The sequence below is a fragment of the Hoplias malabaricus genome, chromosome 13, assembly GCF_029633855.1.
Source record: "Hoplias malabaricus isolate fHopMal1 chromosome 13, fHopMal1.hap1, whole genome shotgun sequence".
NCBI classification, from domain to species: domain Eukaryota; kingdom Metazoa; phylum Chordata; class Actinopteri; order Characiformes; family Erythrinidae; genus Hoplias; species Hoplias malabaricus.
The window spans coordinates 8,007,399-8,024,644 of NC_089812.1; the positions used below are offsets into that span (position 1 = coordinate 8,007,399).

Here is a 17,246-nt window from a genome sequence, read left to right on the forward strand (position 1 = left end):
ATTTCTGAGAATAGGAACATTGTAAGATGCTGAAAAACATCTTCTCTTTTGAATAATGTAAGGACTATGAGTGAGAATGAATCAGTGAACAATCCGGATGTTTAAAAGTAGTGTTCCTAAATGGGTTGAATCCTCAAGTCACCAACTGTGAGGAGTGTGGTGTGTTCTTGAGTGTGGAATAACTCTGTACTGAATGGCCATGTTGTCTGTTAAAGGAAGGCAGTGTGCTCTCAGATTGTGACACAGAGCTGTAGAACGATAATAAACACAGCTGGGGAGTTTTTGTCCAACACAATAAGGACCAGTGTCACTGTGGCTATCGAGCACAGTAATAAACAGCAGTGTCCTCACTCCTCAGACTGTTTAAATGAAGGTAGATTTGACTTTTGCTGTTGTCTCTGGAGATGCTGAATCGTCCTTTCAGTGCTGAGGAAAATTCAATGCTATTAGAAGCAGCAATGTTTGTAATCCATTCCGGTGCTTTCCCAGAAGCATGTCTGATCCAGCTCATCCAATAGTCACTGAATGTGAATCCAGAGCCAGTACAGGTCAGTGTGTGAGACCCTCCAGGACTTATGACCACCGGCTCAGACTCGGTCAGTGTCTGACCACTCACACCTGCAGGAATAAGACGTATTAATAATTCACAGATCAGAAAATCCAGAATCATGTTCAATCGGTGCTCATTCTCCTCACCTATGAAACATGCAGAGATGAGAATAATGCCTTTGAGGACGCTCATGATTTCATACAAACTGAGGACCACAGGATTAGATCACCACTTCCCTCTGACCCTGGGGTGCGGTGGATGTATTTGTATTCAAGAACACTTTCAATAAGCCCCTCCTTCACAGGCAAAAATATGCAAAAGCTCATACTAAATAATTGTTTTGTGGATTTTCTGAAAATTTGGACCAGGGGGGAGCAGAGATTTCACAGCACTGTATTTATCACTGCAAGCTTCCTTTACAAATCTAATACATCACACCTGTAACTTACATCACGTTATACATCATACCTGAGCTCTGAAATGATGTTTTACAGTTCTGACAGACATATTGGACATTGGGCATGGTTTCATGGGACCAGATGTGATCTCATAATGAGAATATCTGGGGATGGAAGAGGCCTCCAACAAAGGCTGTAGTGGTAAGTATCTATCAAAAAGTAATCTGCAAATAAACCTCAAGCTTAAGCACTGCATCCTAAACAAGACACTGCAAGAGTCTCATGTGTTTTGCCCTCTGTTGTGCATATCATCATGTCTGGAAAAATCTGTTTGTGAAAAGCACAGAAAAACACCACTAATTTCCTGTGGCCTTCCATCCCTCAGACCACACTGCATTAAAATTCCAGAATGTTCTCTGGAATGCTTCAATAATGTATTGTGAGTAATAATTGTTTATTGCTGCATGTTCAAATATGCGTTAATATGGTACAGTGCATGTTGGAAGACACAGAACTCTCCATGTCTCTGGGCATCTGAAATGGACTAGTGGAGGAACCTGTACTGAGGTCTGATTAATCAACCTTTCAGAGTGTTTATGGACATACCAGACACCTTTGGTATCTATCCAAATTATTACCAGCATGAAGTTGAAAAGGGTGGCACGGTGGCGCAGCAGGTAGTGTCGCAGTCACACAGCTCCAGGGGCCAGGAGGTTGTGGGTTCGATTCCCACTCCGGGTGACTGTCTGTGAGGAGTTGGTGTGTTCTCCTTGTGTCCGCGTGGGTTTCCTCCGGGTGCTCCGGTTTCCTCCCACAGTCCAAAAACACACGTTGGTAGGTGGATTGGTGACTCCAAAGTGTCCGTAGGTCTGTGTTACCCTCTATGTGTCTGTGTTGCCCTGTGAATGACTGGCGTCCCCTCCAGGGTGTATTTCCGCCTTGCGCCTAATAATTCCAGGTAGGCTCTGGACCCACCGCGACCCTGAAATGGATAAGCGGTTACAGATAATGAATGAATGAATGAAGTTGAAAAGCCAGGGTGTGTGGTGTAATGTGAATGATTTTCTTTGGGTAACTTAGGGAAGTTACTTGTCAGGGGTTTGGGGGGCGGTTAAACTCCCTTTATATTCTTAGAATTTGTCGTTCATTGTTGCTTGTTAAAGTGATGTGTTCCAGTGTCTGTGTGTGTCTTTGTTACTAAATGTCCACTTCTGCGTATGCCTCCATCCCCAATGTGTCCTTCACTCAACCAGCATGATATTACTATTACTATTGAAATGAGATATTCAAATTTGGGGAATATATATATTGCTTAATTAATTACATCTTCTTTAGGTACATCGATTTTGTTGTGGGTTCAATTCCCGCTCCGGGTGACTGTCTGTGAGGCGTTGGTGTGTTCTCCCTGTGTCCGGGTGGGTTTCCTCTGGGTGCTCAGGTTTCCTCCCACAGTCCAAAAACACACGTTGTTAGGTGGATTGGTGACTCAAAAGTGTCCGTAGGTGTGAGTGAAAGTGTGTGTGTGTCTGTGTTGCCCTGTGAAGGACTGGCTCCCTCCTTACGCCTAATAATTCCAGTTAGGTACTCAAATTCCACAGTTTTTATTTATCTGATACTTTCATATAGCTGGTGCTTAGCCTTTAAGGTGAATTTTTACAGTAAAGCACAGCTGCAGGAGTTGTAGTGTTCTCCCCGTGTCTGCGTGGGTTTCCTCCGGGTGCTCCGGTTTCCTCCCACAGTCCAAAAACAGACACTGGTAGGTGGATTGGCGACTCAAAAAGTGTCCATAGGTGTGAGTGTGTGAGTGAATGTGTGAGTCTGTGTTGCCCTGTGAAGGATTGGCGCCCCATCCAGGGTGTATTCTTGCCTTGCGCCCAATGATTCCAGGTAGGCTCTGGACACACAGCGACCCTGAACTGGATAAGCGGTACAGATAATGGATGGATGGATGTATGAATGAAGCACAGCTGCCCCCTAGAGGCTGATACTGAGCACTTCCTCTCTGTCTGAAACTGTTATTTCACCAGGGAGAGGCAAAATGGAGGGTGTGAAATGTTTGTAAACACATAGCTTTTCCCAGTATCATCAGGTTCAGTGGCTCATAGAAGTGCATGAAAAATTATAAGATTAATTTACACAAAATCAGATGAACAAATATATAACAAGATTCAAAATTACAAACTGCACCTCTACAGCACTGAGAAAACACCACCACTCACCTGTTACTTACTTAATGTCCAGTAAAAAGTGCAGTGTTCAAGACAGAAAGAGAAAATGGGGCTCATAACAACTGAACGAGATCAGGTGTCTCACCAAAAACTGTCCCCAACAGATAAACAACACTTAAGGGTTTACACTCTGAGAGAGAGGAGAAAATCCAGCTCCAGTCTCACTTCAGATCTGAGAAAAAGTTCAGAAATGCTGAAGCAACGTCTAAGACTCTTTAGTAGACTCTGTTGTAGCTTATTCTGCTGTAACTGATGAAGTGTATGTATTCGGAAATGAACAATATATCAACAATATATGGAGATAGTTTTAGTCGCTGAAAAACTGAAATGACAGTGTTATTAATTAGAGTCACAAAAATAGAAGGAACTACATCTCCTTCATCCTTCACACTGCAGGGGTTCTTGTACAGCGCTGTAAGCTCTTGTGTCAGTGTGGTTCTCGAGCACAGTAATACACCGCCGTGTCAGTGTCCTTCACACTCGTCATCTCCAGATACAGCTGGTCTTTACTGTTGTCTCTGGAGATGGTGACTCTTCCTTGAACAGATTGAGAGTAGTACTTGCTGCTGCTGTCACCCGTTATAGTTGCGACCCATTCCAAGCCTTTTCCAGGAGCCTGTCTAATCCAGTACATCCAGTAGCCATCAAAGTCCAGTCCAGATGCTGTACAGGTCAGTTTATGAGACCCTCCAGGAGAAATGACCACGGCTTCAGACTGGATCAGCGTTTGACCCCAACACTCTAAAATAAACAACATATCAATTAATAAAGCAACAGAACGTCCCTGTGTTTCTCACCGTCCAGTTACTTTACAGAACTAGAACATGTCAGTTGTTGTTTAGACCGCACCAAAACTTCATGACGTGTCGATACAAATGATACACAATGTCCCCCACTTTATTGAGCATAAAATCTTTGTTTTTTAGACTACAGTTCTTGAGACAGTCAATGATTCTGACCAGTAGATACATTGTTGAATGGAAATGTTCTTCTTTTGTCTATATTTTTATTGGGCATAAGGAGCTTCATAAGAGCTCCATGTCCTTTCAGACCAATAGTGCTTGATTTATCATGGCTGAATTTGCCCACCTAGCTGTGAATTTGTTTGGATATGAAGCGAAAATTGTTTTTTTTTCCCTCTCTTGGATAGAAGCATTAAATATTATGTATAGTTCAGATCAGAACATTTATGGGAAATAAGAGCTTTCAGGAAAGTCACAGTCTTGAGTGTCAATGTCTTTTTTGTTGTTGTTAGTGAATAATCCTACAGTTCAGGGAACATGTTCTTAAACATTTAAAAGCAGTTGCAAAATCAGTTCAAAATCAGTAGAAATATGTTTGTGTGACTTTCTAATCCTCAGACACCACTGCATTAGCATTAATTCATTATCAGTTATTATTTATTGCTGTGTTCAAATGCCAGTAAAGACTGTATGCCATACGTCACAGAGCTGTGCACTTTTCTGGGCCAGAGGTTATTTGAAAGGGACTCGTGTTGGAACATATACTGGGGTCTGATTAACCAACCTTTCAGAGTGGTTCTGTAAATAATCAACATCAGTTACTGCCATATAGTTCAGCTTCACCCAAACCAGGTCCGATCTGCTCTGTGCAGGATAAACACTAGAAAAGCTTCTGGACCAGATGGTGTTGCCGGACAAATTCTCAAGGTCTGCAAAGACCAGCTAGCAGGAGTGTTCACCACAATTTTCAAACTCTCCCTGCAACAATCTGCAGTTCCCACCTGCCTCAAATCAGCCACCATCATCCCAGTGGCAAAGAAAAACACAGTGTGCTGCCTAAATGACTACCACCTGGTCGCCCTAACTCCCATCATCTCTAAATGCTTTGAGAAACTCATTATTCCTCATATCAGATCTGCCATCCCAGCTGACCTTGACCAACATCAGTTTGCCTACAGGAGCAGCAGGTCGACAGAGGATGCTGTGATCACAGCTCTCCACTCAGCCCTCACTCATCTAGAACAGGAAAATTCATATGTAAGGATGTTGTTCGTGGACTTTAGTTCAGCCTTTAATACAGTTATTCCACAAAAGCTGGTCAAAAAACAGGACCTGAGCAGTTCACTATGCTTATGGATACTGGACTTCCTGAGCAACAGACCCCAATTCGATAGGATGGGAGTCCGCACATCCTCAACTATCATCTTGAACACAGGCACCCTACAGGGAGATGTCATCAGCCCCCTCCTCTACTCACTCTTCACATATGACTGCTCCCTCATTCACACCTCCAATAGCATCATCAAGTTTGCTGATGACACCACCATTGTAGGACTGATTACGAACAACAACGAGTCAGCCTACAAGGAGGAGGTCCAGCACTTGACAGTATGGTGTAGGAATAACAACCTGGAATTGAACCCTACTAAAACCAAGGAGATGGTCGTGGATTTCAGAAGATCCACCCACACAGAGACCACGGCCCTCCTCATCAATGGAGTGGAAGTTGAGAGAGTGGAGTGGACTACTTTAAGTTCCTTGGAGTACACATCTCTGCTGACCTCACATGGGCCTTCAACACCCGATACCAAGTGTAGAAGGCGCAACAGAGACTCTACTTCCTCAGGAAGCTGAAGCACTTCCACCTCCCTCAACACTTGCTGGTGAACTTTTACAGAGCCACCATCGAAAGGATCCTGACATACTGCTGCACAGTTTGGTTCACCAGTTGCACAGCACAGGACAAGAGAGACCTGCAGCGAGTGGTGAGAGGGGTGGAAAAAATCATAGGAAGTTCACTATCCCCCCTCAGTGACATTTACAACAGCTGACTCCAGAAAAAAGGCTATCTGCATTTCAATGGATATTACTCACCCTGGACACACTCTGTTTCCCCCCCTCCGCTTTAAAAAGAGATTCAGACATTTCAAAGTAAAGACAAGTCAAGTCAAGTCAAGAGAGTTTTATTGTCAATGCTGCATATGTTAAGGGCATACATTCATTCATTCATTACCTGTAACCGCTTATCCAGTTCAGGGTCACGGTGGGTCCAGAGCCTACCTGGAATCATTGGGCGCAAGGCAGGAATACACCCTGGAGGGGGCGCCAGTCCTTCACAGGGCAACACAGACACACACATACATTCACTCACACCTACGGACACTTTTGAGTCGCCAATCCACCTACCAACGTGTGTTTTTGGACTGTGGGAGAAAACCGGAGCACCCGGAGAAAACCCATGCAGACAACACACCAACTCCTCACAGACAGTCACCCGGAGCGGGAATAGAACCCACAACCTCCAGGCCCCTGGAGCTGTGTGACTGCAACACTACCTGCTGTGCCACCGTGCCGCCCTAAAGGACATACAAAGGATTGAAATTATGTTACTCTCCTCTCCAAGATGCAGTAACATTTAACAAAAAATAGACTAAATTCAACTAAGTATATAAATATATGAAAGTGAACAAACAGAAGACAAGTGCAGGACATACGATACCAGCAGCTCACTGATAGACATACATGAGTCAATGGGACACTGACTGAAGACAATAAACTGATTTGGAGGTAGGATAATGGATGTACAAGGTAGTGTAAACAATAGTGCAAAATATTGTAATAGAAGGAGGTAGGATACTGGATGTGCAAAGCAGAGTAGACAATAGTACAAGATAATCATATAACAACTAAATAAAGTGAACAAGTGCATACCGGTTCTATTGAAAAAGTCACAGTTAGGTCTGATGAGGAGCTTAAGTGACATTACCAATATAAACAGGACCGGTGTTAGCAGTAGTGCTAATATAGGGATATGAAGCCTGGAGGCTGGTTAAAGTGGTTGAGTGCCTGCCTGATTTTCAAATCACAGTTGGATATTGGTGGTAGTTGATGAGGTTGCTGAGTAGTGTGTGTGGGGGGCAGAAGTGAGAGGGGGGCAGAGCAGGGAGAGAGTTCAGCATTCTCACAGCCTGATGGATGGAGCTGTCCCTCAGTCTGCTGGTCCTAGCCCTGAGACTATGCAGTCTCCGCTCTGATGGTAGCAAGCTGAAGAAGCTGTGTAGCGGGTGGGTGGGATCACCTGTCAAGCAGAGGGCTTTTCGTAGGAGACGGGAGCTGTATAAGTCCTGAAGGCAGGGGAGAGAGGTACCAATGGTCTTCTCAGCAGTTCTCACAATACGCTGGAGGGTTCTGCGGCAGGATGCTGTACAGGCCCTGAACCACACAGTGAAATAGCTAGTCAGGGTACTCTTGATGGCCCCACAGTAGAAGGTGATCATGATGGGGGTGGGAGCTCTTGCTCTTCTTGGCTTGGGGAAACTCTTCTTAGCTTGCAGAAACAGGTTGAAACACAGCTTCTTTCCCCAGGCTGTGAAAGCCATTAACCCCATCCCCCCAACAACTTTAACCAATCCATCCTGATTGGTAATCAGCAGAATCTATAAACAACCACCCATCCTAATTGACAATCAATTGCACACGGCCCTTTTAAATAAAGCCTGTACATATTTTCTAGTGTAAATACTTCTGAATAATCTTTGCGTTGTTTTGCACATTTATCGATTTTATCTTTTAACTGCTGCCTGAGAGTGGATGCTAAAACTGCAATTCACTGTTTTAACACTGTTTTTGAACATTGTTTTCTCAGTGACAATAAAAAGCTATTCTATTCTGTTCTATTCTATTCTATAGTTTAAAAAGGCAGTGTGTGTGATGTAGGAGTGTATTAGTGACTACTGGTCACTTCCAGTGCACTGTCTACAATTCTGCATGTCGTGGAGTGTAGGTGAATAGTTATTGTACAGCACTGCGGCTTTTCTGTATCAGTGTGTGAATGGCTCTCTTGCACAGTAATACACAGCTGTGTCTCCAGGCTCCAGATTCTTTCCTTGGAGAGTTACTGTGTTGCTGGACGTGTCTCGAGAGATGGTGAACTTGTTTTTCAGTGACTCCTTAGCAGCTATGCCTCCAGCATAATTAATGTGGTTGATCCATTCTAAAGCTTTTCCTGCAGGTTGTCGGATCCAATCTACTGCATGATGACTGCTGCTGTCAGTGATAGAAGCTCCAGTAATTTTACAGTTGATGGTCAGACTCTCTGCTGGTCTGATGACCACTGAGTCCGGCTGGATCATCTCAGTAGCACAGAACACACCTGTGGAAAGAGCAGAAGAAGAAAGATCTGAGTATGTTTGAAGCAGTGAATCAGACGAAGTGAAGTGGGGCTTGAGCTGAAAGACTCACGCAAGGCAGCGGTCAGCAGCAGCAGAGAAACTGAACACAACATGTTTGTGCTGTGTTTAGAGGATGGACGCTGCTGCAGAGAGACACACTGCTCTTATGAGGAGAGTCAGTGATGATTTGCATATCATTGCTGTGAGACAAACTTCCTCTTTCTAAAATGGCTACTTTTCAGGAGAAAAACATGATCAACTTTCAATGTGAGTCAATGGAGAAATGTGTCATTCCAAGCACTTTTAGAACAAACCTTTTGACCTGGTCACTGTGACACTCACATAATGTCAAGGGAAGCTTGTGTTTACAAATTACATCATACAATTAATAACAGCAATAATGGAGATAGAAGGTTTTGCTCAGACAGTGGTGATGTGAAGTTAAAAGGCTGAAAGACTAGAACTAAAGCTGGTTTTAATGAGTGATGTTCCAGATGTTCTAGGTGGATTTAACAAAGCTAAAACTAACCCTATATCAGACGGGTATTTGCAGTAACAGTGTGTGCATTTCACACTTTCATGGCACAAAAAGCTGAAGCTGATTAATTGGTACATGTTGGTAAATGTTTGTTACACAATGTGGACGTTAGGCCACACCACATCGGGATGACTTCCACCATCCCATAATTTGTTTTTGTGGTTTATACTGTTTTTGCACCTGTATTAAAACAGTTATTCCTCCATAGACACGTCCTCCATCTCCAGAGGTAGAGTTTAAGGACAATCTGAACTGAATGGTTTTAAATGTGAACCTTTACAGTAAAGCACAGCTGCCCCCTAGAGGCTGATACTGAGCACTTCACTTCAGCTGGAAACTCTTTTATTTCACCAGGGAGAGGTAAAATGGAGGGTGAGAAATGTTCGTAAACACAAAGCTCTTCCCAGTATCATCAGGTTTAGTGGCTCATAGAAGTGCATGAAAAATGATAAGATTCATTTACACAAACCACACAAACAAATATATAACAAGATTCAAAATCACACACTCCACCTCTACAGCACTGAGAAAACACGACCGCTCACCTGTTATTTAATTACTTAATGTCCAGTAAAAAGTGCAGTCTTCAAGACAGAAAGAGAAAATGGGGCTCATAACAACTGAATGAGATCAGGTGTCTCACCAAAAACTGTTCCCAACAGATAAACAACACTTAAGGGTTTACACTCTGAGAGAGAGGAGAAAATCCAGCTCCAGTCTCACTTCAGACCTGAGAAAAAGTTCAGAAATGCTGAAGCAATGTCTAAGACTCTTTAGTAGACTCTGTTGTAGCTTGTTCTGCTGTAACTGATGAAGTGTATGTATTTTAAAATAAACAATATATCAGCAATATACAGTTAGTTTTAGTTAAACATTGAAATGACATTGTTATTAATTAGAGACACAGAAATAGAAGGAACTACATCTCCTTCATCCTCCACACTGCAGGGGTTCTTGTACAGCGCTGTAAGCTCTTGTGTCAGTGTGGGTCTCGAACACAGTAATACACCGCCATGTCAGTGTCCTTCACACTCGACATCTCCAGATACAGCTGGTCTTTACTGTTGTCTCTGGAGATGGTGAATCTTCCTTGAACAGATTGAGAGTAGTACTTGCTACTGCTGTCACCTCTAATATTTGCGATCTTTTCTAAGCCTTTTCCAGGAGCCTGTCTAATCCAGCGCATCCAGTAGTCATCAAAGTCTAGTCCAGATGCTGTACAGGTCAGTTTATGACACCCTCCAGGAGAAATGACCACTGCTTCAGACTGGATCAGCGTTTGACCCCAACACTCTAAAAGAAACAACACATCAATTAATAAAGCAACAGAACGTCCCTGTGTTTCTCACCGTCCAGTTACTTTACAGAACTAGAACATGTCAGTTGTTGTTTAGACCGCACCAAAACTTCATGACGTGTCGATACAAATGATACACAATGTCCTTTATTGACTTTATGTTCTGTCCACCTTAAATGACCTGTTCTTGGAGCTGACAACAATAACATCCAGTAGAGGAGCAGCAGGATCTTACTTGTAGTGAGGGACATGAACAGAAAGCTCCAGAAGGTCTTCACGACCATTCTCCAGGTCACTGAGTGGTGTTGATCCAGTATAAAGACTGAGTGGAGACTGGGAATAAAAAGTCTGTAAAGGACTCTGACTTTGCATAGGTCTCTCACTCTGAAGACCCCCTCCAAATAGCCCCGCCCACTTCACCACATCCTCTACCACTGCTCTGACACCATTCTTTAAAGGAGCAGCCATTTCCTCCAGTGATTCTCCTTCACCGTTCAAGACAGGCATTAAACTAACACTCAGTGGCCTGAATATATCAGACTCTGCACTACACTTAATATAAACATGCCCACCCCCATGAGAGGGACCCACTCTATGGAGTATAAACTGGTCCATTAATTTCTTGGACATCAGCAGCTACTTTGTTTAATTTAGACATGTGTCCATTTCCTTTTCTCAGAGTGTCCTGGTAGCTCCACATCCTTTCAGACCCCTAGTGTTTAACTGTCTTCTCACGGCTGAAGTTCGAACAGACACAGCTGTGGATTTGTTTGAAATTGAAGTGAGAGTGAAGCTTGATTTTCTCCTCACTCTCAGACAGAAGCTTTAAGTAAGTGTTTTCCTGTTGTAGAATTAGTTTCTACTCCTCTGTGAAGGCTTTACACTTGGTGTTGAAACATGCAGAGGATCAGTAGAAATCTGTTTGTGTAACAATCCAACCCTCACCCACCACTGCATTAACTTTAATACATTGTCAGTTATTATTTATTATTATTTTTTTATTTATTATTATTATTATTATTTATTGCTGTGTGTTCAAATGGAAGTTAAAACTATACCTTGGTTTAGTACCTTGGAAGCCATACGTCACAGAGCTGTCCACTCTGGGCTGGAGCTTATTTAAAATGTTCTTATTTAACACTGTTCTTATGAGGAGAGTCAGGGGTGATTTGTGTATCGCTGCTGTGAGACAACCTCTCTCCTGCAAAATATTCTTCACGTGTTCAGAGTCCTATATGGAACCATATTCATTATTAAAGAAGCCTTGAAGAACCATCATTTTTGATTGTGTAGCACCTAGATCCTGGAGAAACAATGTTTTCTTTCATTATGTACCCTACGCTGTATATGGCTGAAATACCAAAATCCACTAGATTTGACTAGACTTGACTAGACAATACTTCAGGGAATGTAAAGGTCAGCTTGTGCCACCGACTGCCAGCAGGGGGCGAAGGAATGGAGGCACTGATACTCTGGGAGACTCAATGTCCCAGAACACCAAGGGGTAATTAGTGCCAACCAAATGTACCTGCTGGTCCTTGCTTTTAAGGATGTGGTAAACCAGGGGTGGGCAATCTTATCCGCAAAGGGCCGGTGTGGCTGCTGGATTTAAGTCCATTCAGGCTCAAGCATATATACCTGATTTCACTCCTTTAATTAGTTGGCTTGAGTAAAACAAATGATCATGTGACCTCCTGGTTGGTTGGAACAAAAACCAGCAGCCACACCGGCCCTTTGCGGATAAGATTGCCCACCCCTGTGGTAAACAGTACACCTCTGTACACTCACAGGTCACTGCTGTGGTCAGCATCAGCAGAAATGTGAAGAATATGGTGCTGTGTTGAAGACGCTGTCTCAGTCTCCAGTGCAGTGAACAGAAGAAGCTGCATTTGTGTATACTAACACTGATATATATAGAATGAAAGCTGATATAATGAACTGCGATATACAGGGGTTGGACAATGAAACTGAATCACCTGGTTTTAGACCGCAATAATTTTTTAGTATGGTGTAGGGCCTCCATTCGCAGCCAATACAGCGTCAATTCATCTTTGGAATGACATATACAAGTCCTGCTCAGTGGTCAGAGGGATTTTAAGCCATTCTTCTTGCAGGATAGTGGCCAGGTCACTACGTGATGCTGGTGGAGAAAAACGTTTCCTGACTCGCTCCTCCAAAACACCCCAAAGTGGCTCAATAATATTTATATCTGGTGACTGTGCAGGCCATGGGAGATGTTCAACTTCACTTTCATGCTGATCAAACCAATCTTTCACCAGACTTTCTGTGTGTATTGGTGTATTGTCATCCTGGCCATGACAAGGCACCACCTTCAGGATACAATGTTTGAACCATTGGATGCACATGGCCCTCCAGAATGGTTCGGTAGTCCTTGGCAGTGAAGCGCCCATCTAGCACAAGTATTGGGCTAAGGGAATGCCATGATATGGCAGCCCAAACCATCTCTGATCCACCCCCATGCTTCACTCTGGGCATGCAACAGTCTGGGTGCTACGCTTCTTTGGAGCTTCCCCACACCGTAACTCTCCCAGATGTGGGGAAAACAGTAAAGGTGGACTCATCAGAGAACAATACATGTTTGGCTATAGCAGTCCGGCCGTGAATATTGATCCTGTGGAGCTCCCAACGGACAGTTCTGGTGGAAACAGAAGAGTTGAGGTGCACATTTAATTCTGCCGTGATTTTATGTTTTTTGGATAAAATCCGGTTCAGCACCCGAACATCCCTTTCAGATAGCTTCCACAGTTAATCCTGTTGGATGTTTTTTGTCCTTCTTGGTGGTATGCTGACATTACCCTGGATACCGTGGCTCTTTATACATCACAAAGACTTGCTGTCTTGGTCACAGATGCTTTTGAACTCTGATATGTCACCCATAATGTTGTGTGCATTGCAATATTTTGAGCAAAACTGTGCTCTTACCCTCTGCTAATTGAAACTTCACACTCTGCTCTTACTGGTGCAATGTGCAATTAAGGAAGATTTGCCACCAGGCTAGTCCTATTTAGACATGAAACCTCCCACTCTAAAATGACAGGTGTTTCAGTTTCATTGTCCAACCCCTGTATATCAGCATTCATTCTATATATATATCGCCATTCATTCTATATATATATATATATATATATATATATATATATATATATATATATATATATATATATATATATATATATATATATATATATATATATATTCTATATATATATCAGCGTTCTTTCTATATATATATCAGCTTTCATTCTATATATATTAAAGTTCATTCTATATATATCAGCGTTCTTTCTATATATATATCAGCTTTGATTCTATATATATCAGCGTTCATTCTACAAACCGGATTCCAAAAAAGTTGGGACACTAAACAAATTGTGAATAAAAACTGAATGCAATGATGTGGAGATTGCAAATGTCAATACTTTATTCACAATAGAACATAGATGGCAGATCAAAAGTTTAATCTGAGTAAATGTAACATTTTAAAGGAAAAATATGTTGATTCATAATTTAATGGCATCAACAAATCGCAAAAATGTTGGCACAAGGCCATTTTTTACCACTGTGTGGCATCCCTCCTTTTTCTTACAACACTCAACAGACGTCTGGGGACAGAGGAGACCAGTTTCTCAAGTTTAGAAATAGGAATGCTCTCCCATTCATGTCTAACACAGGCCTCTAACTGTTCAATCATCTTGGGCCTTCTTTGTCGCACCTTAGTCTTTATGATGCACAAAATGTTCTCTATAGGTGAAAGATCTGGACTGCAGGATGTACCTGCTTCAGTACCCGGATCCTTCTCCTACGTAGCCATGATGTTGTGATTGCTGCAGAATGTGGTCTGGCATTATCTTGTTGAAAAATGCAGGGTCTTCCCTGAAAGAGATGACGTCTAGATGGGAGCACATGCTGTTCTAGAACCTGAACATAGTTCTCTGCATTAATGGTGCCTTTCCAGACATGCAAGCTGCCCATGCCACAAGCACTCATGCAACCCCATACCATCAGTGATGCAGGCTTCTGAACGGAGCGTTGATAACAACTTGGGTTATCCTTGTCCTCTCTGGTCCAGATGACATGGCGTCCCATTGTTCCATAAAGAACTTCAAATTGTGACTCATCTGACCACAGAACAGTCTTCCATTTTGCCACATTCCATTTTAAAAGACCCCTGGCCCAGTGCAAACATCTGAGCTTGTGAAGCTTGCTTAGAAATGGCTTCCTCTTTGCACTGTAGAGTTTCAGCTGGCAATGGCGGATGGCACGGTGGATTGTGTTCACTGACAATGCTTTCTGGAAGTATTCCTGAGCCCATTCTGTTAACTCCTTGACAGTGCCATTCCTGTTTGAGGTGCAGTGACGTTTAAGGGCCCGGAGATCACGAGCATCCAGTAGAGTTTTACGGCCTTGACGCTTACGCACAGCAATTGTTCCAGATTCTCTGAATCTTTTGATGATGTTATGCACATTTGATGATGATAACTTAAAAGTCTTTGCTATTTTACGCTGGGTAACACCATTCTGGTATCGCTGCACTATCTTTCTGCGCAACAATGGTGGAATTGGTGATCCTCTTACCATCTTGGCTTCAGAGAGACACTGACACACTGAGAAGCTCTTTTTATACTCAATCATGTTGTCAATTGACCTAATTAGTGTTAATTGGTCTTCCAGCTGTTCGTTATATGCTCCATTTCCTTTTTCCAGCCACTTATTGCTACTTGTCCCAACTTTTTTGGGATTTGTTGACACTGTGAAATTTTGAATCAACATATTTTTCCTTTAAAATGTTACATTTACTCAGATTAAACTTTTGATCTGTCATCTATGTTCTATTACAAATAAAATATTGACATTTGCCATCTCCACATCATTGCATTCAGTTTTCATTCACAATTTGTTTAGTGTCCCAACTTTTTTGGAATTTGGTTTGTATATATATCAGCTTTCATTCTATATATATCAAAGTTCATGAAATATTACCTGTTTGGCTTGCCATAATATATATATAAAGGGTTGATCATTAATATGGAATATTTTGGAAGAAATAATACTCTTTTCCCAAAATTAAAGAAATTGACTGAGAAAATGGAAAGTGTTACTGTCATTTTAATAACTGTCTTCTATATGTTATTAAAGAATGTTATTAGGAACAAGACTGTAATTACTCTTTATATTCCCTCCTAATGAAATAATTGGACTGAAAGTAATCTCAGCACATTTTCAGAATTCTCCAAAAGAATATATTGTAAAGATCCAGTAATCAGAAATATATGCTCTGGTGGTTTGTGTTTGGGTGTGTGTGTGGAGTCTGGACAGAGCAGTGTATTTAGTGAACTGGACATTGGTCTTGGGGATATAGTCAGTCGTATCCCTTTGTGAAGTTGGCTGTAGATGTCTATCAGGTCGTCTCTCTTTAATGTTGGCAGAACTGTGTCCTGAATCTTATAAAATGATCAACACTACAGTCTCAGTCTTCAGGGTCTGTATTTTTAGCAGCACTTTACCCATGACCCACGTTCTTTAACGTCTGGGTGAAATGAAAAAGTACAAAACAGTGAGGAACCTGACTCTAGAGACTTGACTGTGGGTTTTTGTAAGCCGGGTGTGTTAATTTGTGTCATTGTGAGCCTCTCTCTCTGGCGCAGTAATACATAGCTGTGTCCCCAGTGTCCAGACTCTGTCCATGTAATGTTACTGTTTTTGTCCAAGTGGCTCTAGAGATAGTGAACTTGTATTTTAGTTTATCATTGTAAATTAGGGTCCCAACACTGCTGATATATCTGATCCACTCCAGAGCATTTCCTGAAGGCTGTTGGATCCAACCTGTATTCTCACTAGTAACTGAATATGAGACCTTGCAGTCGATGGTCAGAGCCTGGTCTGGACGGACCACCACAGAAGCAGGCTGGGTCAGTTCTACACAGTGGACACCTGTGGATCAGAAATACACAGATATACAAAGTGATTAGATTAATCATCTTGGACATGAACACAATGTCAATAGTGTTGAGAGTTGTTTACTGAGGAACTGACAGGAAGCAGCTGCCAGCAGGAGCAGTAGAGATGTAGAGAACATGGTTGGTGTTGAAGTGTGGGTTGAAGCTGGAGCTGTGGGATCTTCTCTGTTCTCCACACTTTAATAGAGAGAGTCTGATCTCCTAAATACACAGAGGTCCAGTGGCAGGAAGCTGGTATTTGTTTATCTAGTGATCCGTGAGAGGACTCCAGTGGTGTATATTGTGTGAGTGAAGGAAGATCGCGCCCCCTAGTGTTTAATGACTGGTACATATTACAAACAACAGCAGCTTTGGAAACAACAACCACAACCCATGCCTCTTCACTGCTGTTTACTGTAATGTTCTCCAATGATTCCGCATTGTGTTTTAAAACAGAACACCTATTGACCCCTAGTGTCCTGGATGCATGATAGACTGTGTAGTAAGTCTGCTTTAAATCTGGACAACCCTATATACTGGGGACCAACTCTATGGAGAATAAACAGGCTCATTCAGGGACAGCAAAGTAATTTCATACTTCATCTTATGTGATGCTTGATTCATTTTTTTTTATAAATATCTTTCATAACTATTACATGCTATACTTTGTTGTGAAAATGACTGATTGCATATTTAATAGAGGCAAGATTGATGTTAACGGTTCATTTAAACTTTTATTTCTGTCTGCTGTGTTTTTCACTTGCAGGGTTTGTGTACAGCTGTCTGTATGAGTTCCACCACTGTGCGTCTCTAGCACAGTAATACACTGCAGTGTCTTCAGCCTTCAGTTGAGTCATGTGCAGGTAGAAATTGGAGCTGTCCTTGGACGCAGTAAACCTGCCCTGAACTGACTGGGCTGAGCTTTTGTTGCTGTCAGAATAATAGTAAATGATCCATTCCAGTTCTTTCCCAGGAGCCTGACGGATCCAGTGCATATAATAGCCGCCCACACTGAACCCACTGCAGGCACAGGTCAGTTTGTGGGATCCACCTGGAGACAGTGTTACTGACTGTTCAGACTGTGTGAGGACGACCTGAGAGTGGACACCTAAACAGAGGCACAGAGGAGCAGCAGATTACATTT

The 17,246-nt window shown here is 42.4% G+C and overlaps 1 gene segment (V, D, J or C); it reads right to left on the minus strand.

Annotated features, from left to right (window-relative positions):
* Positions 1–3,603: 3,603 nt before the first annotated feature.
* On the minus strand, positions 3,604–3,933 carry LOC136665265 (Ig heavy chain V region 6.96-like). The segment is given in 1 exon segment: positions 3,604–3,933. A coding segment is annotated over 1 exon segment (330 nt).
* Positions 3,934–17,246: the final 13,313 nt, after the last annotated feature.